We start from the raw sequence: 23785 nt of genomic DNA, 5'->3' as shown, positions 1-23785 counted from the left end.
ATTTGAACAGCACTAACGTTGAAATTTGGGCACTGACCAGCACTAACGTTTGACGTTAGAAAATCCATTCTATCTCAATTAGGGAAAAAAGGCGGGGCCAACTTGACGCTAATTAATTCGTTATAACGGCGTTATTTGAACAGCACTAACGTTGAAATTTGGGCACTAACCAGCACTAACGCAGAACTAACGTTTGACGTTAGAAAATCCATTCTATCTCAATTAGGGGAAAAAGGCGGGGCCAACTTGACGCTAATTAACTTTGTTATAACGGCGTTATTTGAAGAGCACTAACGGCGAAATTTGGGCACTAACCAGCACTAACGTAGCACAAACGTTTGACGTTATAAAATCCATTCTATCTCAATTAGGGAAAAAAGCGGGGCCAACTTGACGTCAAGTTGGCCCCGAAATTTAAATTGTTCATAACTTTGTTCTTTTGATTGCACAAACGCTGAAATTTGGGCACTAATCAGCACTAACGTAGCACAAACGAATAGCATTAATTATTTTTCTCCGTCCAAAAGTGGTGGGGCCAACTTGATACTAATGTAGGTAGGTAATGTTTATGTACTAAAATACAAAAAGATACAGGTAAAATTGCAGACCTATAGATATTGTTTACTTTTGTAATCTTTGAACAATGAATTCTGGAAAATCTAACTTAATTTAGTAACGTAATAGAAACCAAATTTTCTAGTAGAAAACAAAACAAGAAGTAAACTAATTCATATTGCAAAATTTTTAACTAATAAACGCATCTTCTCATTGAAATGTAGGCGTATAACTTTGCTCCTAACCCTTTGACCAGCATGAAATTAATAAACTACGTCGAAACCTCTTTACGTGACCTTTGATTATATCATCATATTATCAAATTCGGTTCATGACAACAGATTTTTTTTTTTTAAGTCTGTATGTCTATGTATTATTGTATGAAATTGAAAATACAATAATTCAAAATGTTAAAGAAATGATCACGTGTAGTCGATGGCTACGGTGCATGGTTATGTGTTCCAGATCTGTTGTGACCCAACATTATGAAGTAATTGCAGAGCAACTTGAACTAAGATTCAGAGATCTCTACAATAAAATCCAAATATTATTTAAATCCGATTTAAAGTACTCACTGAGCAAAGGTATAGTGTTTCATGAAGGCAAGTGGATAGTTGGCGATACTGTTACACATTAATAACTTTTACAACAAACGTATTGTTTTGCTCAGCGAGTACTTTTAATCGGATTTATCTCTATTAAAGCAAAGCGTTTACAATGGAAAATATTAGCAAATATTTTGGTGTTAGAGCCAATTGGACATGTCAAATCATTATTTAGGGGCCAGTAACATGAGGAAATTTAGTTCAGTAAACCGAAATAAAGTTATACATGATAATAGTGGATCGATGCAAGGCGACCAGACGTCCCGTTTTAGCCGGGACAGTCCCTTTTTTCCAACCGTTGTCCCGTTTTATTCTGATTCTCGAACGGGACGCCTAAATGTCCCGTTTTTAAGTAAAAATGACCTTGGTGTTCCGTAATTATTATTTAAGATATAAATCGTCAATGCAAATTCTCTCTTCCGTACCAACACTCGTTACCAAGGTTCAGCCGTGAACTTCTGAATTTTCAAATGGGAATTGAGTGTTCGTGGTTCAAGTGAGAATTGAATGGGAATTTTGAGTGTTCAACTAGTTAAAAGGTAGAACTTGCAATCGGAAACCATTATTTGTCGTGTTGTACATGCAAAGTTACAAACGGTGTGTTATCACTCTTAGTTGTGCATTTTGTAAATTGAGAACACTGCTGAGTCCCAAAATGCAATCTGGAAGTCAGATACCCCCCTCCCCCCCGTAGCCGATTCGTATGCGTCCCGTTTTCGCAAGTGAAAATTCTGGTCACCTTGGATCGATGTGAACAGTTGTCGATGTGAAGCTAAGGCTCTGCCATTCCATGACCGATCAGGGAAGAAATATTGTAGTCTGAACTACATCGTTACAGCCTTTAGTGACTAGATTTCCCCATATACTCATCATACAAAGGGCTAGTAAGACCGTGAGCCGCATAAACTCATTAAGAGAAACGAAATTTATTGAAATCGGACAATGGGAAAGTGGCAAATCTAAAGACTTCCCAATACCTTCTCGAATATAAACATGAACTGTTGTTTGAGCAAGGAATACATTTTAATTGATTCTGTATTATAATATTTTTTGTTCTAAACTTCTGATTATTTGTAAAACCGTAAATTTAATCGAATAATCTTCTTTGAACAATAACGATAAACAACTTAAAAATAACAGCATATAAGGTCAAAGATCTTTGTAATATATGCTGAAATAATGTAAAAATCATTTTACAATTCTAAAGTCCATTCGCCCACGATTTCCTGATCATGATATTTGAGCATGTAACAATCACGAAAAAACGTGAATGATCAATCAGGTTAAAAAAAAAAAAAAAAAAACTACTACTGCTACTACACAGAAAATAATTACAAGAGCTGATTCCAGATGGAAAGTTAGTTTGCTCATAACCCAGAGCAAAAGTATCTTACATTTCTGAGCCTGTGAAATCTTATTTACCGAAATTCGGGAGCGCGATATTCCGATTCTTTCTGTTCCTTTCTTGCTGAGGCAAACATTTTTTTTTTTTTTTTTTTTAAACTTCCAAACAATCATATCAGTATAAGACACCTTGTACGTCTATCAATCTATTGGCAAGAATTAAAGTAAAAATATCAAAAGATATCGAGAAGTGTTTTATATAGGCCATATATGAATCAATCCTACCAAGAGTAGGATCCATCTATATAAACCAGAAGTGCCATATTCAATTTCAATATTGAATCCCCTAGAGCAGGGTTGTCTAAACGGCGGCCTGCCAAGCTATTTTATGCAGCCAGCAAGGCTTTCACGACTTGTAATTTAATTTAATATTTTACAACAAATACTGGTGGTGTTAAAACAGAGCGGTGGTGCCAGCATGACTACAATTTAGAGATTTATATCAACACCGAGGGTCTCGTGTTGCAGGTAACATAGATCCTGTGTTACAGATTTGGCATAGACATGGACTAAAACTAATACCTCAATGGTCTTACAGAAGTAGGGAAATAAACGAAGAAACGTGGAAATACGAACAATGCTAAAGGGAAGTATTCCGTAACATCCTTCGCAAAAATTACAAAACGTAAAGCAAGGCAGACCTTGCGAAAAGCAGTTATAACTAATATTTTATTATCGCAAACTACAACGCAGAATTTGCGTTGCGTTGATGAAAACCGTTACAGTATGGGGTATGCGGTAATCTTTCCATATACAAAGAGTTTCAAAACAACACCGACAACGTTTACAAGGTGATTCCTGGCACCAAAATAAGACGAAAAGTTTATACCAACTTGGGTACACAAATATTTCGTTTTGGAGTTACAGGCTGGCGAAAACGTGAAAAAAATAAACTTTAAAGATCCATATCTCCAGAACTATGGGACTTAACATAGTCAGGTCAAGACTTTATTTAGGAACTAGTATGTGCTCTATCCAAATATCCGTTTCAGAATCCTACGGTAATTACGCAACACTTTTTATAGAGGTAGTTGGTGAGTACTTCAATTATATACCAGTAGCCAAACTGCCTCTTTAATAATTGTTGCGTGAGTACCTTAGGATTCTGAAACATGTATTTTTGGATAGTGTGCATAATAGTTCCTAAGTGAAGTCTGGACCCGACTACGGTAATTCCCATAGTTTTGGAGCTATGGATCTTTAAAGTTAGTTCTTTCATGTATTCGGCAGCGTATAATTCCGAAAGAAAGCATTTGTGCACCCAGGTTGGTCTATATTTTCGATTTACTTGATCCGAAATCGCGTAAGGGCTAATTACATTATTACGATAGCTTCAGATTTCATTATTGTACACGAACACTGGGCTTAGAACCACAGTCTGTTAAACGAAATGACTGGTTATGCATCACTGTATGAGAAGCAAAATAGCTATGCTTCTGCTGCCGCGAGCATTCGTTCCTTCTGTTTGAAAAAAAAAAAAGGAAAGAAGAAGAAGAAAAAAAAGAATTTAGAAGTCGAAATGGAAGCAGCTGTACTGCCCGCCGATTTATTCCTTTATTTATTTATTAGGTGACATTCTATTTCAGATTTTCCACTGTTGGCAATGGCAAACCGAGCTGAACATTTTTCACAACGTCAATCTGTCTTCTCTCGCTTAATACATGGATAGAGAGAGGGTGTAGTTCTGAATTTAAAGCACATTGCAGGCATAAAAAAAAGGAACACACAAATTAAACTATAAAAAATTCTCACAGGCCCTTTCCCCTTTCCGTCAGTTCGCACCAGGGGCGGATCCAGGAGGGATCGCCCCCCAGAACAGGAAACTTTCTTATTATATATATATATAAATAAAACCCATCCCAAACTTTGGAGCCCTTAAAATTAGCAGTATGACAACCCACCGCCCCCCCAGAAGTCGGTCCTGGATCCGCCCCTGGTTCGCACCAATGTATTTAGACAAGGAAGCGAAAATACTTCGCACCGCAAGTTGTAAATGGACAATCAAATTCATTTATATTATAATGAAGATAACAATATAATCAAATAATTTCATTTGCATTGTAATTAATTAGTCGCGTATTTAATATTTGCTCTTGTGGTTTATTTTTATGAACGTACAGTGTAGGAGTAAAAACCAGAGGCGGATCCAGGACCGACTTCTGGGGGGGGGAGGTGTTGTCATACTGCTACTTAGAGTTACTTTTAAGAGCTTCAAACTCTGGGGTGGTTTTTATTTATATATTTAAAATAAGAAAGTTTCCTCTTCTTGGGGGGGGGGGAAGATTGTCCCCTCGATCCGCCGCTGGTAAAAACTTCTTATTTGTTATTGATTTTCGGAGTGTGAGATTTATTTTAAGGAATGAGCGAAAATTTAGACTAGCAAAGGGAACTTCCACTTGATTGGTATGACTGTCGTAACTTCAAGTAAGAAATCTTTTCTGTCTTACCGATATCTCTACAAGGCCTTCTCAGTAAAAACAATGAATTGTTAAACAATAATTTGTCGATTGTTTTTCCTTCTCTAACAATAACCTTTTGAGGAATGTTTAAAAAAATACAACAACGGTTTATCACTCAGAACAAAATGTTGTTAATAAAAAATCAAACACTAATGTATTGCAAATAACTTAAATGAGGACTTGTAGATTTCTTTGCAACACGCAGGACAGAGCTTTGAAAAACAATACTGCACTGCGAAAATCAGTACGTATGGTCACCCTACCGTATTTTATTCATGTAAATACTGGAAGTACGTCATTACTAGCCATTTTTGAAGTTCTATTAGCGGTTTTTGTATGTAGCTTTTGGCAACACTGAATTTGCAGCGGGTTGTGATCTTGTTTTGTTTGAGATTTAAACATAATTTATACTTACGAAAGCTTCAAGAAAAACAATGAAATTGGGATATTTAGAAGTTAATTAACTTCTATATTGCATGAACAACGTGTAATACGGCTCCTCAGATATGTTTGGGAATATATTTGAATCAGCGATAGTTGTATAAACAGGAAGATCAACGAAAATACCTGGGCTTAAAATAAAGTACGAATACCGAAGGTGTGTTGATTATTGACATTTCTGTGCTTTGCCTTCTTTTATCACAGAAAATTGTTGTACAGGTAAGTCGGCAAGTCCCATGAAATTACGACTTAATAATACAGGCATAATGTATGCAATCATACTATACATTTACTTAAATATTGCAGTACAGATAAAAGAATAGTAAGTTTCAACGTGGTTACATCATGGTGTAATATTAATTTTAATCTTTTGTAGATTTATTCTACTAATTCATATATAAATTCGTGCAGTTTTACTATACGGATCTATAGTATAAGCAGTAGTAGTAGGAACGGGTTAGAAGCCTCGTTTGGTTCTATTCTCGACATAAAATGGGCTAATGAAAGACTTCCCCAAATTTTTCCGTACATTTTCCAATCTGTAGATCTATATAGTAAAACTGAACCCATAAGTTCATTGTAGGCATTTATTCGGAATTTGGGCGTCCACTTTCGCCACGTGTTTTCGCTGTTATCTCCTGTAAAACTGTTACTTCTTTGCCCTTGTACATTCGCCATTTTGATAACATAAATGCTTATTTCTATCCCACAATGCAACTGTTTTGTTACCTTGCGCCAAGTAGTTCCCTCAGCTCGCCGTATAGTTCCATGTTTATAACCGCTTATGTATAACAAATAAGATTTTTTCGAGACATATATTATCAGGCACACAAACGATCAAATTATCCATATCTTTCCTGTAAATTAAAAAAAAAAAAAAAAAAAATTGCTGGAAACGGACGCCCAACTTTGGAACTTAACCCTCATTGTATATTTAGTTCTTTTTCAGTATATCTACTATCTTCACTTTGTATAGTATGGTTAATGACTAGCTTATGGACGAATCCCTGCTTAACAGGTTACACTTCAACTCGTGTCTTTCTACGTAGAGACAACTCAGAGGTAAAAACTGCGTTATAATAAAGTATTTCAAATTTCTTCCGTAAATTTTGCGAATATCTGGTTCAGACTTGATGTGGCAGTGGGTATACACGTAAAGGACGATAGTGGAAAAGCACTTGTTTGCGATTTAAAAAAAGCCAGGTGTCTCCAATACTTTCACTTACAAATTACAAGAAGTAACCTTACCTTGTACTATTTTGCGGATATATCATTCTTGTTCGATGGCTTTATTGGATGCGATTTTCCACCGGCGGCATATTTCCTCACCGTGTATAGAACCTGTGTTTTATATTTACAATTGGGGCGTTGCTAGTGTAAAACCATGAAAAGTGCTATTGAAACTCGTGTCATTGGCAAAACCTGTTTCTTTGCACTGCCCTTGTTTGCGTTCATTCCCACCATCGCTGACGTACCTGTTCCCTTCGGACACGCTAACGCATGGGCCCACCAACTTTGCCCTGAGTCGGTTAGATAGCATTCGTGATTTTTAGTCCCATTCAGCACAGGTTTTTTTTTTTTTTTTTTTCACTAGTTTTTATGCTACACATCCCAAAGCCGTATTTATACACGAATCGTACAAGGAATTTAATTTTTTAACGATTACTTCTGGTTGCCTCTTGAATTTTATCTATGCCAAGTGAGATATTTTCATATTGCCGAGTGGAAACTTTTTCAGGAACAATAAAAAGGAAATTAGTGAAAGAGTTAGACATTTTCAACAATTCATTATAGTGGTACGCCAGAAGTAATCCTAAAAGTAAATAAACTCTTAACTGCACACTAATCTATCAGTATTATATTTCATGTTCGTACCGTATGTTGGATCCTTTTTCTAAATGGTTATCTATGTGACTAATTGGATAGCACTTTCACCTTTCGTGTGAAAGAGGCGTATTCAATTTTGGATGTGAGCCAGTGTGGGTTTAATCTAGACTTTTCCCAACTCTACTAGTCTAGACTTCTTCCAACACACTCTTGGAATGACATATCGTGACAATTATGGTCCTTATTCTGTACAGACTAAGAATACAGGGATAAATTTATATAACTGACATTTCGGCAAGTATTTACTTTGTTCATTCCATTCAATGAATCGATTCATAGGGAACTTGTTCTTCGAGACAGTTATTTAAATATCATTAGAAACTAGTTCCTCACGAATCGAATCGGATAGAAATCATGGTGGTTCAAACTGTAATGTTTCTGCAATTATCTTAAACATGGCCTGATTCAAATGTTGATAGATTTAAAACATGCTAACTTCCCATCGTAACACAGTTCTAAATTTATCAGAACTTGAAATATGCAGCGTATAAAATAATAATAGAAGAAACTACAGCAAGAAATATCATATTTCTCCTTTGCTATAAAGGGCACACAATAGACAATAAGGGAACAAGCAAATTATCAAGGCTCGAAGACCAAACTAGAGGAACGCACAAATGAGAATGAATGATAAATGTGAACTATATGCATGTAGTGGACGTAATAGACTATATGCATGAGAAGTGGGCAATCTCCATAATCGCCTCCTGCACAATAATTATTTATTATTTATTTATTTTTTTTTTTTAAATAGTAAAACATACGAGTATCTCACAAAATTATATACTTGAAAGGGAACAAGTCCCCGAAACTTTCCGAACAAAGCCAGCTATGTATCTTAAAATAATGATAAAAATAATTACAAATAAATACTTGAAACTTGAGTATGGTAAATATAGTTCGGCAGCTTTCTTCATGAATAAATATTTCTCCCCAATATTATAACTAGAACAAAATCTCCTGCTTCGTAAGTAATAGCCGAACTGCTTCGCCATTCTTTCTTAACCATGTGCACAGCTCAAACTCCTTTTCGAATGGCACGAAACGTATTCTGTGTGTGTGTGCCCACTAATAGGATTGACGAAATCGGTTGTTTCGTCTTTTTATATATGAAATTACAACCGTCAAAATATGTTCTCAATATATGGACACTGGATTGTCCAAGCACAACAGCTAGGATGTACAGGTCATGTGGTCTGAGTGGAGAGCACCGACTTTGGGAATGAAAGAATGTGTGGCTGTTCGGGGAAGCGTGTTGGGGCGTAGTGGTTAACGCATCGGCACACTATCCCAGAGATCCCGGTCCAGTCGTTCCATTTTTTACTCTTTGTGTTTTGTTGAATTCGCACCTACAGAGAACAAAGGAGCTGAAGTTGTTTTCTTCTTTCAATAATATACAAGGTCTGTATGATAAGTAATGAGACTCGCCGCGCCGCGGCGCGCGTGTCGCTGGAGCGGATTTGTCGGTGATGGAGGATGTAGGGGGGGGGGGTCCGAGCAAAGCAACGCACCGCGCGTCAGTTGGCTCCGAGCCTTAGTGGAGCGCGGACAAGCCTTGGACAAAGCCCTTGTGAACATTCTTGTCACGGCGGAAAATCAACAAACATGGAGGGTTCCATCGAACAGCGTTATGCGATCAAATTTTGCGTTCGCCTGGGGAAAACGGCTACTCAGACGCTTTCTCTCATCACGGAGGCCTACAAAGAGGAAGCCCTATCCAAAGCCCAGGTGTTTCGTTGGCACAGTGCGTTCCGGAACGGCCGGGAAAGCGTTGAGGATCTGGAGAGGGCTGGACGCCCGACAACAGTGACTACGGACGAAACTGTGGCAAAAGTGAGGGATCTCCTGAACTCAGACCCGTCGATTATCGTTGAGATTGATTGCTGATGAACTCGATATGAACCACACAACAGTGCACAAGATTGTGACGGAACAATTGGGAATGAGAAAAATCTGTGCGAAACTGGTGCCGCGAGTGTTGACTGACGAACAAAAGCAACGACGTGTTGATTGTTGTCAGGAACTGTTGAACCTCATGAACAGTGACCCTAACTTTGAAGATGACGTCATAACAGGTGACGAGTCGTGGGTGTTCCAGTACGACCCTGAAACGAAACGTCAAAGCGCGGAGTGGCACACTCCTGCGTCCCCGCGCCCCAAGAAGGCCAGAATGTCGAAGTCAAAGGTGAAAACAATGTTGATTGTTTTTTTTGACAATGTGGGGGTGGTCCACAAGGAGTTTGTACCCCAAGGACAAGCCGTCAACGCCGCCTTCTACAAACAAGTCCTTGAGAGACTGCACAGGAGCGTCAAGCGGAAAAGACCGGCGATCGCTAGCCGGTGGAAGTTGCATCACGACAATGCCCCTGCCCACACCGCCTTCTTAGTGACCTCCTTTTTGACCCGGATTGGGGTGGAAGTCCTTCCACAACCACCCTACAGCCCAGATGTGAGCCCGGCCGACTTCTTCCTCTTCCCGAAGCTGAAGCCACGCTTGAAAGGAACCCGTTTTGCAGACGTCACAGCCATCCAAGCAGCCGTGACCACATTTCTAAAGGACATGCCGGCTGCTGACTTCCAGGGGGCGTTTGCAGCGTGGAAACATCGATTGCAGAAGTGCATCGACGCAAGAGGAGAGTACTTCGAAAGCTTTTAAGTCCCTGTACAGATCAGATCAATAAAACAATGTTTCCAGACCTGGTCTCATTACTTATCATACAAACCCTGTATACGGCTAATAGTTTATTTAGTAGCGTTTTGTTTATACTGCCCGGCTTACTTTGTACGTTTTTGATGCTCGTCATTGTCCTAAGCTAGTTACTAAAGTTAAAAAAAAAAAAAAAAAGGTTGAGCATAGCGAACAGACTTGTACATTCGTATTTCTTTCTAAATCAGTGGTTCCCAACCTTGTTTACCTGGCGTCCTTACTCATAAACCATATACTTTACTTCTTCCCGTTCCCACTCGTTCTTCCTGACCCCTTCTGCAATTTCAGATGCATTGAAGTCTCATATATTCAGTAATAATAATATTGATAACCATATTGTCACCAATTTATATTTATTTCCACCATGAATTCTGTATATCCTTATAGTGCAGCAGTATTATTTACCAACTTTGTTTTTAATGAAACCACAGTTCTTACTTAATGGTTACTTTGTATAGGTACAATATTTAATACAATGCCTCTTTTTTACGACATGTGTAATTACAAATGTAGTTTATTTCTGTCAGTAGCTTGTGCCCCCTTACTTGTTTTTTATGCCCCTTAGGGAGAAGCATCCCCAGGTTGCGAATCTTGTTCTTTGGATAAATTTCCGTAGTTGAGATACTCTTTAAATGAAAAAAAAAAAAAGTTATATGAATAGTAGTAGTCTTCTTTAATTATATTTCTAAAACAAAATACCAAAACTAAAAGCCGAAAGGAAAGAAAACTGTTAAAAAGCAAAGAATAAATTCCAAGTCACGCAGTGCACATGTTTTTAACACGGCAATGACGTAACTTTCAAACTTTAATTTTTGTTGATCTCATTTCAAAAATATAATACGTATGAATGTTAAAAATAAAACCGCACATGTATAAAAGGAATTACTCAATATTCTAAAATCCAGGAGGCTCTTTCCCCTCTCCAACAACCACAGAAGGAAAAACCACATGCTCTGAATATTACTCGGACAAATTACGTATAATCGAGTACCGCACAGTGCCATTATACAGACAATACATACACGTCGTATATCAACATTGCTTCACCGACTAATCACAATGCATAACACAGTGTACAGAAGCGTGGTACTACCATCAATTCAGTATAAACCGAAATTAAACACCTATATTGAAGTGAAAGAAATAGTAGGAATCAATGAATAAAGCTAGTGCAGTGCGTTTTCGGGACATTCAGGTATCGTCAATAATATATTACTTTTAAAAAGGTTTATTCCACGATTAGGATCCATGACGTTTGGCCGCAAAACTTTTTATCCAAATAGGTTTACCTACCTATATATGTCATAGTGAATTTCGTAACTACAGCCTGGATGTTTAGGCACTAGAAATTTCAAAACACTTCCACAAATAATTTTGCAAAAACTAATAAATAGCATCTTTAATACAGCAAAGTTTCTGCACGTCATGCAGAACTTGTCTCTATCAGTTGAAAAGAAATCGGAAGGAACTGGAGCAGACTCTCGACTAAGTCGCGAAATCCGTACTCCGTACTATGTTTTATTTTTAAAAGAGTATTTCTTTTCAATAAAACATGTAATAAATAAATGTAATTTGTGCTAAAAAATTTAAAAAAACTCAATTTTTTCGTTAATGTTTAATTATTTTAAAAATGTAACTATATATTTATACTGCAATGTGTATTTGATTTTTTGAGTCAGACTATAGAATTTATCTTAAAATGTGTACAATACTGTACATATTTTCATTTCTGCACTTTCATTTTCTATAATAAATTATTAAAACGCATGGTATAGGAATAACAGCATTATTTCCAATAAAGATGTGGAATCTGTTGATACCTAAAGTTCTCAATGATAACCATAATCAAGAACGAACACCACGCCGAAGTAGCTCATCGTGAACTGCAATCAGAGCTTCAAATGGGCCATCCGTCGATTTGGCACTTTTTTGATGCACTTAGGAGGACACAAAAAAGCGGGGACTTACTGTACGGGGCAATGCTTCGATAAGAAGTGTCGTCCGAGAAAAGAAGAAAATATATTCAGACAGATGAAAGGATTCGCTGTAATGTACAGAATTTTGAAACTGTTGACATTGTATAAATACTTGCAGGGTTTGGCCCATAATTCCGTCATGAATGATGATGTCATGATTAGTGTAACACAAGACAAATTGTTCTATATCCATATTATATTTCACTGTTGTTTCCTTTCCAATTATATCTGTTGCAAATATAGTAACAAACAGTAATACAACGTTATGAATAGCTACGAAGTTATGAATATCCAAAATGCCTATTCCTGTATGTTAGAGATGATTAAAGGTAACTTCACTGAAGTTTATTTTGGAGTGTCATAGGATGCTTACAGCAAATTTTATTTCAGTCCAATACAGAAAAAAAATCTGCGGATAATGACCTCCGATTTTCCTGAAATTAGGATATATTATTCTAGAAACAAATAGACTGTGTACCATAGGACATACTATAATGTAACGAAAATTTAGTTTTTGAAGATAGTTTTTTTTTTTTTTTTTTTTTTTTTTTTTTTTTTTTTTTTTTTAAGAAAGTTGGAATGAAATTTCACATTTCTGAATATTTTAAGTTGTGCAGTTATTTGTTTATTTTTATAATATTAGTGCCTATTTTCGAAGCTTTTAGTGCGTAGACATCGAGTTCCAAGTATGAAATGCATTATAACCATTTGAGTAGATTAACCTATTCAGATATACAGCTTTGCGCCCAAACGTCCTGCTCCGCATGATTATGCCCTTTAGGCAAAAAACTAGTAATGAAAGTGAATGATTGTAAAATTTAATATTGTGTGCTCTCCCATCTGGAATCGAACCCGAAACCACGTGCATAAAAGTCGTGCAAACATTGAGAGTGTGTGGGTTCGATTACTGGTATATACTGTTTTTCTTCTAGATCAATAAAACAGCACAGTAATTACCTCTTGAAACGAACGAAAGAGTAATACTAGGAATCACCATAATTTTCGACTGTTAAAACTATCGAAACCACAAATTAACCATTAGATTTAGTTTCTTTTAACACAAACAGGTTGACGAAATACAAATTACAAAAGGATAAGATAAATCTATACTTATCATAAAATAGAAATCATAAGCGATATGTGATTGTACAAGTGGTGGTATTTAGAAGAGGGAAGCTCCGTGTAATCCTCAATACGTAAACTATATAGCAATAACTTCCTTACTCTAGTTATATAACGCTATTAAACTACCTGTAATTGTATGTAAGTTAAGAAATCACAAAGTAGTTTAGACATTGAGGGGGGAAAGCCCTCCTAACACAAACTAAATAACAATGACAATACTATTACTATACTTATTTAGCTATGGTATTAATTATTTAGCTATGTTTAAAAATCTGAAAATTACAACATGACACTTACGTCATCACAAATACAAATTATTATACAAATTTCACCTGTAAATTCTGATGCACCCGGATTTTTGTTTTAAACAGATACTACAGTGCTAGAGATGGATAATTGTATTAACTTGATCAGCCGCTGTTTAATTTTCGTTTTTATCAGAAGCACTTGTAAAGTTAGGTGCTATGCTAAATTATTAAATGATCAATTTTCAATACTGTAAAGGTGTTAAAGAAAATATTTAACTAAATCTGGAACAGTTGTGAAAAGGGTATGGGAAAAATTTTAAAGACCATGCATGTAAAAAATATGATGACAGTGATTTGTAAGCTATTGACAAAATGATGACTAGAGTTTGGGGAAAAATCTTGAGAAATGAATGAAACTGAATAATGTGTTTTTCATCATTCGAGCGTAAGTTATTACTAGTGTGATACATTACATTCAAAATAAGATAAATCTTGCATACTAGATTCACGGTTTGGCTGTTGATGACATAGAAAATGTTGTTAGGTATTGTTCACCACATCAAATATAACGACTCATTTTTTTATATCAAGAAATAACTTATGTATAGAGTACAATACCAATATTATAGATATATATTTATATTATACAAATGAAAAAAGTCTTATCATAACAAGATATGACTCAACCGTTTGAAAGGAATTTTTGAACATACTTATTATATACCTCGAACTGTTTTGTTGTCAGGTCATTTTCATTAATATGCGTATCCTAAGCGAGAAGTGAGAGTCCAAAATATATTCCAAAAATTACGCCAAAAGTTTCTCACGTTAGGAATATGAAACTTTGTATATAAATTTCTTATTAAATAAACGAGTTTGCACGTGTTCAAGCGTTTTTAGAAATTCCGCTTTTAAAGGAAGAAAAGGAGAATCTCTTTAACTGGTTTCTCAATATTTAAGAATCACATCGAGGTCGTATGTCTCGTTGAACCGTTTTATAGCGTATTTAACAATTGGCTCTAGTCGGATTTTTATCATGTTACATTCATTAACATGGTTATCATAAAGGGAAGAGGGATTTAAAAAGTATATCAAACATAGAGTATCGGACGAGACATTACGAAAGAGGTGAAATTGGTATATACTTTAAAAAAAAAAAAAAATAAAAAAATAAACCCTGGCTTTTCCACAATCAGTATCTAGTAGTTAGGAATTATAAAAGGGTCAATAATTCAAATGATTAATACTTAATAAGAACATTAATTTGGGTTCATTGTAAATATTTAATTTGATATTGGTTTTATTTCGTAAATGAAAAGTAGCAACATTCCTTGTAGAAATACGAAGAGTAAGTTATATACATTCTGTCAAGAAAGTACCGGGAATTGGTCAATAAAACAAGATATGCAAATTTATTGTATCGCTTTCAAAGTAGACTCTTTCCGAAATAATACACTTACGCCAGCGAATGATCTAATCATCAAAACATTTTTAAAACGAATTTTCCGGAATTGACGTCAGTACTCGCCGCGAATTCTCTTTGATGTCTTCTATCGACTGCAAACGGGTGCTTCGAAGTGGTAATTTGAGTTTTGGAAAAAGAAAAAAGTCGTCCGAAGCCAGATCAGGGGAATACGGTGGTTGTTCGATAAGATTTGTTGAGTTTCTGGCCAGAAGTTCGTTCACAATGATAACCTTGAGATGTGCCTTATCGTGGTGCAAAATCCATGAGTTTTCTTTCCACAAATCTGGCCGTTTTCAACGAGTTTGCGCTTTCAAACACCACATAACGCTTAGATATTATTCTTTTTTTTTACTATTCCACCTTCTGTCAAGAATTCCAAGTGCACAACACCGCGATAATAGAAAAAAAAAACTGTCAACGTCACCTTCACTTTTGATCGAGTTTGATGTGCTTTTTTCGGTTTCGGCTCAGTTGGAAGGCGTCACTCCGAAGCGTGTTGGTTGGTTGGCATGTCAAACTCCTACACCCATGTCTCATCACCAGTTACAACGCGTTTTACGAATGTGGGGTAGGAATTGACTCGTTCTAGCATGTCTTCAGCAACCCTTACTCGATTGAGTTTTTGCAGAAAATTCAGGTCTTTCGACAATAGTCGAGCGGCAACACGTTTCGTGCCCAAACAGTAGTTTAAAATGGTAAGAATTGATGATCGTGAGACATACAGATTTCAGCGGCAGTTTCTCTCAGGCTTAAACAAGGATTTTCAGTCACTATTTCCTTTACTTTAGCGATGTTAAGTTCAGTTGAAGACGTTGATGTCAACCAGAGCGGGGAAATCTTCCACCACCTCTCGACCGCTTTTGAATTCACTGTACCATTCATACGTACGTGCTTTTGATAAAGTCGATTCATCGTAAGCCTTATGTAACATTTTCTGCGCTTTGGCACACGTAATACTACTTGCAATGCAAAATTTCAGAAGATTCTTTGTTCGATAGTTTTATCCATAGTAAAAATCGCCCACACACACTTGTAATGAACTGACAAATGGAACACTGTAAACAAACTAACTGGCAGATGGTGCTTAAACTCCGCGTGAGCGTAGAGAGCAGTTGTGCTAATGTAGCGACAAGAAGAATTTCGATGCTTCTTTTCATGGGACTTTGTAAATGTACAATTCCCGGTACTTTCTTCACATAATGTAAGAAAATCATGACGAGTTTTTAAAAGGAGGAAATAACTTAAACAAGTAACAACTCTATTGTTACTATCGCTTTAAAAATAAATTTAATTTAGTTGGGTGTGACAGTGGTTGGAATTTAAACTGTTAGGTTACTTTTCTTGCGTTTGGGGGCACAAAGGCTCAGTTGTGGAGCGCTTACCTCTGGTGGGTTCGGTCCCTGATTGGATCATCGGGCCAAGTAAGTTTGTGGTGGACAGTATCGTGCCCGTAGGTTTTCTCAGGGTACTCCGTTTCCCCCCACTTTCCCATTCCACCAATTCCATCTTTAATCATCGTCTTCCTTTGCCTAAGGGCATAATCGTGAGACGTTAAACTGAAACATTTCATCTCATTTTTTAATTTTCTTGCTCAAATGGGTGTAAAATCTTTAATTGCTCCCTCTTCTGTGTCTTATACAGAATTAGTTTTATTAGAATTTATAATACTAGGCGTTTGAGATGTTTTAAATACTTATTAAAATGTTTTAAATACTTATTATTTTCGCATTGATTACCTTTAAATTTATTATTTTTTACTTGCATCCCCTACTTTTATATGACTTACTTTTGTAGAAAGATTTGTTTTCCTTAATATAAGAATAATTCTTTTATTTATGTTTGGAATGCACTTCTTGATTAACTATTAAATGGAAAGTAATTAGATGTAACATTTATGTAAAAAAAAAAAAAAAAAAAAAAGAAAGAAAAAAAGAAAGAAAAAAAAGTGAGTGAATTGCTTTAGATTTCTATGGGAGGATGACTTTTGGCCGTTTTCTGATTTTTCGCTCCTGTAGTTTGTCACACTGAGATCTATATGCTTGAAAATATTGATAATGGTTTAATTAAAAATTTTCTGCAAAAACTGAAAGTATTTAAAGTTTAATTCGTAAAGTTCTGATTTGCTTGCCCGTACAAATGTGCATATCTTGTTTCGCCACCCTTGTATTGACTTATAAGGTTTGTTTTGTGTATTTCTAGAATGATAATTCACTTCGAATGTTTGTAAATGTCTTTTAACTTCTTGTTAGCACACTGAGTTCATGTTCAAATATCATGTTTTTTAGTTCATTTTATTATGCCATGTTAAAGCATAAATTTAAGTGTAGTAAACACTATTAATATCGTAAAATTAGAATTTTTTTTACAATTATTATTATTAATATTAATGAAATGTATTTAGTTATGGTAGTTTTCACGATACTTATAAATGTGAATTTGATTCGGTGTAATGATGTGTGTATTCTTTAGTCTGATTTCTAAAATATATTTTTTTCTTTTATAGCTTGAACATGAAAAGGAAGGAAATATTCGGAGTATTAATTGTTCTTGTTCTGGCAGCATTGTATAATTTAGAAATGGATCCTGCTGTATTTGTAATTGAACAATCCGCACTGTTTGATGTGGATAGGAAAAGACTTTTCAGGTTTGTCACTCAGGCAGATAAAGTACCAAGGGTGAGTATATGCAACCCAAAGTCTGGTATTTTTAATATATTAAAGAAGCAGTTCGACTTAAAAACAAGTTTGGTGCAATAGAAAGAGAAACAAAAAATAAGAGACCCGTATTTTTTATATCTTGATAGGCCCTCTCGTTCAGCTTCTACAGGCATTTGTTTTTGATGAATCGTAAATGGTGACGTCATTGGTGGGATACGTGAGAAACTCAATGTGAGTCAGCAACCACTCCCTTGTACGTGACTGATAAACCTTTAATACGGTAGTGCATTGGATTTAATAGATTGTGTTTTGGATTTGTTAGCAGTCTTGCTGTGTGTTCAATTCTTGTGGGAAGTCTTTGTTAGTTGTTTTTCCTATAGCATTAGTATAAAAAAAGAGTAGAGAGAGAGCAGTAATTACATTTGTTGTGCGAAACAATGTTTCTTCCAGACATGTTTTTAGGATGGCACTGTCCTCCGGAGCTCTGAGAGATTCCCCCGGAGGAGACCAAAATAATACGTCTATAATGTAATAAATATAATAGTACTGTATAAAACTAATGTGCCTCTCCGAATACTAAGTGTCCCTTCCCCCCCCCCCTCGGATTTTTTTTTTCCTGAAAGAAACACTAGTGTGAAGTAGAAAACACGTGTTAGTACAGCGCGTGCTGTGTCTGTGAAGTGAAGTAGAAATGCCTAACACCTGCTGTGTTTTCGGTTGTAATTCTTGTGCAATTGAAGCTGAGGACGTAAAGTATCTTTTCTTACGTTTCTAAGTCGTGAGAAATCACCAGATCGATATAAATTATGGCCCAAGAAAATCAATGGGGAAAAAATGTACCAAATAAAATCGCCCGTGTTCCAAACATCTTGAAGAGCCTGCCTTCGAGAAGTCAAGTTTACTGAAAGAAAAGTTAATGCCAGTGGCGGATCTAGGCTGGGGCCGGGGGCCTAGGCACCCCAGTTTTTGAGTGACAAAATTGATTTAAGCTATTATTTAGATATTTTTGAAAGTTTTTAGTAAACATGATATACATATCATAGTCTGGGTTCTGACTCCCCCCCCCCCTGATTTTTTACCGTCTAGATGCTCTACTGGCTACTGCCAGGTGTTAAGAGCATGAGACAGGTGGGAGGTGCTTTCAATACCCATCTCACCCTCTCACAACAGGAATGTATGACATATGCAAATGATATTTAAATGTTGTAAATAATTAATAAAAATTTAGATTAGCCAAAAATAAATAAAAAAATTAATTTAGTGTCGGTAGAGCCAAATTACAAATAAAGTTAGAATTTACATTCCTGTAAACATGAGTTCTATATTAACGTCCCATTGCCCCGTTAGGGACAGTAATGCTGCTTGAAGATCTGACTTAGGTAAGATATTGTTTTTAATATTTAGAAAATGTGAATTTATCATCAAATTGCATTAGTTAACTCTGGCAGACACAACATATCCTGAAATGCCTGAAAAGTATATATATATATATATATATATATATATATATATATATATATATATATATATATATATATTACAAGTTATTTTGTACTCACCCTGCGGCTAAGTATTCAATTAAAAACTCCACACACTTTATAGAAAATGCACACATATTTATTTTTAATTTCACTACTGAACACACAACAACACCACACGCAATATATATAGATATATACACACTAGATATTCAATAGATATATTTTTTTTATCAACTTGATAACTGCTTAAATGATTTTCTTTGTTTTAAAAAAAATAATAATAGAGATCTCTCTCAAATTCAAATGTTCACTGTCACTAAACCGTTTAAACAAGATATTTCAATTCACAGTCACTGTAATTACACTTCACTTCAGATGATTCTCCGGGAGAGGTCCAATTATCCTTCATTGGAAGTCACTGTCTTTAGATGTTATCTTCTATTCAGAATACTGATAAAACACATTGGCATCTTGTGTTTAATAAAATAATTCAATGATGTAAAAATGAAGTTCAGCTATTAACACATAGTGTTTTCACTTTTGGTATGCAACTGATATTCGTTTACTTGTCAGACATTTTCAGTTGTAACTTTGTCAATAACGATTATATACTTTAGAACCAAATAAAATGTGGTTCTTCAAAATAAATATCTTTTTATAACAGATGTCCATATAACACTGTGCTCTATTCTTCTATTCTTTACGGCTGAAGTTATGTATGTATGTATGAAGATATGACTTCAACTCTCAGTTTCTCATAAAAAAAAAATATTGTCTGACATTGGTGACAGTCGATCTTCAACTAACCCTATGTTTTACTCTCATTTCCTTTTGTTATACCACAAACGCTATATTTTACCAAAACTCGCCTCCTTCGCGGGGCTGCAAAAGTTTTTTTTTTTTTTTTTTTTTTTTTTTCATTGTCAGAGGATAGCGGGACTTTCTTTCACAAAGGGTTGCTTGCGAGAGGCCTAACAGGTGTATCCCTCTAGCGGTTACTGTTTCATTTTCGAATGTAAACAACCTCTCTCAGTGACCGATATCCTTTTCTGTTTACATTTATAATTAATGATATTACTGATTAACGAATTACAATTGACATGTAACAAAAGTTGAAAACCAATATTTAAATATCCTATTTTACATTTATACACTTGGGTGGAGTTGTCATTGTCAAAAAGCAGAAAAAATACCAAATAACTTGTTGGTGGTAGACAATTGTCTTCTGCTACCTTCCATCACACTCCAAGGCATGCCGGGAGTGCCAGAATCAACATACTGAGTTAAAAATTAAGCAAAGAATAGCAAACTGCCAAAATAGCTATTCTATAAAGAAAATACGGTAAGGATCGCGATTCTATATACTAATATAACTATATCGGATATGTCCAAGAATTGTTAGAGGTTGGAATTTATATTCAAAAATATATTTCATATATCAGTACCTTCTGGTAACCCTGGAACAATATGAAAATTGAATTGATGAAGGTTCGCTGACTAGGCACCCAGAACTGTTGAACCACCCCCACCGGAGAGGTAGCGGTTCCATTAAAAGTGTGAAAATCGCGGTCAGTGAAACAATTTCTCACGTATTGTATTCGAAAATTCGTATCTAGGTGTGTATAGTTTAACAAAAGATTGCTCAGCGACTTTCTGTCGCCAATTTTGTTTTGTCCATCCTTAGAATTTCTTTCCTTTTCTTACAATATATTTCTATAATAGTTATAACACATTGAAAGAATCTTGTTTATAGTATTTCTTAGATACTATAGGTTGGCAATATTTGGTACTCTAAAGGTCACTAACCTCTATCTCCCTGAAGTTTCAAAATTCATACAGAACTTGCCACAAATATAAAAAAAAGAAGTTTTCTGTTCTGCCACTAAACTTAATGAAATTTTAAATAAAATAAAACAATATCAGAATGATTGCTTGAAATATAATGTATAAAGAATAACGAAACTAATTAAATGTATATATTAAATCTGAATATAAATTATAGATTGCATATGCAAATTTTATGAATAATAAACAAAAAATAAATAAAAATATTTTTGATAAGCTTGCTCATAACAAATCCCCCTTTTGAGAAGGTTGGGATATACTTGTGAAAAGATATCACAAAGTTCTCACTTATGCTAATTAAATATGAATAGAGTTACCTAGAGTGAATACTATATATGACACTTTGATTAGAATTAATAAAAATACAACTATCCTAGCAAATTTATGCGTATTTGTCTACCTATTTATCAATAGACTTGTATGAAAACTATATTACTAACAATACTGTATATATAGAAATATGCTTTAACCTAATGTGATTATATGTGTGAATATAATAATATAAATACTAATTAATTAATATCTATCTATCCCATGATACGTTGGAGTTCCCATCTTGAGAATTTATGTTTCTGCATTCTCATTTCCAGGTGTATTTTCTCGCATGTTATATTTTTTTAATAGAAAAGCATTTCTCTTAATTATCTCCTTGCCAGTGTTGAGGTCTGCAAGTGTATAGACATTGGTGTCTGTCTTGTTGACTACTTTCCAGGGGCCACTATATAAAACCATTAACTTTTTGGACACCCCTGCCAAGGCATCTGATTTTGGAAAGAGACGAACGAGTACAAGGTCTCCAATATTATACTCTACAAGCCGATGATGCTTGTCGAAGTATGCTTTTCTTGCTTCCGCCTTTTTCTTCAAGTTTTTCTGCGCAATTTCCACGTAATACTTGGTTTCAGCAGATCTGTCCACTTCTGGTACCTCAAACAGACGAGCTATATCACTTGTTTGTGAGATGTTTAGATGTAGCTCATAGGGAGAAAATCCCGTACTGAAATGTTTTGCTGTATTTAAGCACCTTTCCACTTTAGTAAGTAATCGTGGCCACTCTTTTTGGTTATGAGAGCAATATTTACGTAACATACGGACTGTAGACTTTACAGCTGTTTCCGCAATTTCTCCCTGAGGAAAGTAAGCACTACTCATAACATGCTTAATTCCTAATTCTTTCATTGCATTTTTCCACTGTGTGGACTGGAACTGGGTCCCTCTATCCGTGATTAGCATTTCTGCATTTGGGCATAGTTTGAGAAAATCTCTCAATTTTTGTAATGCAATGGATGTAGTTGCTCTCTTACAAGCATATAGACCTACTAATTTTGAAAACACATCTAAAAATACTAATATGTATTGATAACCACCATATCCCTTAGTGATTGGACCGCAGAAGTCAGCACTCAGAAAGACGCCTGGCTTCTCTGCTATAACTGAATGCATAGGACCTCTATAATAACAAGTAGGAGGGTTTGCCTTCTGGCATATGGAGCATGAGCCACAATATTTCCTGATTACAGTGCGCATCTTTGGCCAAAAGAAACTCTCTGTCAACTGAGGCACAAGTTTGCTAGCTGAAAGATGTCCACTTTGTTCGTGATAATAATTTAATAAAGGTTTGACTAAGACTTCCGGGATACATATGCGTATGCCCATGTTATCTCTCTTACATAGCCTACCATTCAATATTTCATACCGGTGGCTTTTCCCACAAACTGTACCATTCTTTTCTCCATTTTCTACTTGTCTTTTAATGGGACCTAGAAATGAATCTGAAGTTTGTAGTTCAGGTAACATGCTAATTAAACTTCTCATTTCACATGGAATCTCTTCTAAGATACCCATTAATGATTCTTTCAAAACTGGTTTGGCTTCAATGTCAACCTCAACATTACTATGTGGTGGATATCTTGAATGATAATCAGCCATATTATCTTGGGACCTTACATGCTGAAAACTGAAGTCTAAATTCGCTAATGAGAGTGCCCATCTTAAAATTCTCTGATTGGTGAGTCTACATAGTAAAATAAACCTTAATGCCTCGTGGTCTGAACGTATTATGAATTTATTTCCTATCAAATAGTGTTTAAATTTTGCTACCCCATCAACCAATGCCAAAAGTTCCTTTTCAGTCGTAGTGTAATGTTTCTGAGGGCCAGAAAATATTCTCGAGGACATTCCTATCACTTTTCTCTCCATCATCGTCTATTTGATACAACAAATTGGAACTCGCTCGATCAGACGCATCTACTTCTAAAATAAATTCTTTGTTAGGTAGTGGCTTTTTAAGCACTACTTTCTCTTGAAATATTTCTTTTATTTTATTTAGGGCTTCCTGATGCTGTGAACTCCATTTGAACTTAACATTTTTCTTTAGCAACTCATACAGAGGATACAAGACATCCGAATATTTCGCACTGAAACATCTGTAAAATCCTAAATAACCTAACAGCTTACGTAACTCTTTTACATTCTTAGGTGGTCTAAAATCAAGTACTTTCTTAATTTTATCCTCATCCTTGCCAATTCCTTCTTGAGACAATTCAAAACCAAGTATCTTAATTTTTGGTTGCGCGAACTCACATTTTTTTAGCCGGAGTGTAACTCCTCCTTCTTTCAATAAGGTCAACACCTGGTCCAAATGAGACAGGTGCTCTTCGAAGCTAGTAGATGCTATAATTGTATCATCAACATAAGTATTACAGAATGATTTGACATCATTTCCTAGAATTTGATCAAGTGCTCTGATGCACGATGACAGACTGGTTTTTGTTCCAAATGGTAGTTTCATGAAACAATACGATATACCTTCATATACGAAGCCTAAAAATTGTTGGTCTTTTTCCCTGACTTTCACGTTTACAAAGAATTCAACTATATCGAGTTTACTGAAATAATTCTTATTACTAAGTGATTGCAAGATGTCAAGA

General features: G+C 35.4%; 1 protein-coding gene across 2 annotated transcripts in view; it reads left to right on the top strand.

Annotated features, from left to right (window-relative positions):
• Positions 1-5381: 5381 nt before the first annotated feature.
• The window catches only part of LOC145694971 (uncharacterized), a 62090-nt gene continuing 43686 nt past the window's right edge, over positions 5382-23785 (top strand). Inside the window, exons 1-2 of one of the 2 annotated variants that reach the window (XM_081771791.1) lie at positions 5382-5621; positions 17376-17547. In XM_081771791.1, coding sequence (XP_081627917.1) covers positions 17383-17547 — 165 coding nt within the window. In that variant the 5' untranslated portion in view covers positions 5382-5621; positions 17376-17382. Of the gene's footprint in view, positions 5684-17375; positions 17548-23785 lie in introns of both variants that reach the window. The other variant, XM_081771785.1, reaches the window with a different exon arrangement.

The sequence above is a fragment of the Thermobia domestica genome, chromosome 1 (assembly GCF_964235325.1).
Source record: "Thermobia domestica chromosome 1, izTheDome1.hap1.1, whole genome shotgun sequence".
Classification (NCBI taxonomy): domain Eukaryota; kingdom Metazoa; phylum Arthropoda; class Insecta; order Zygentoma; family Lepismatidae; genus Thermobia; species Thermobia domestica.
This window is presented reverse-complemented; position numbering and strand designations above follow the sequence as displayed.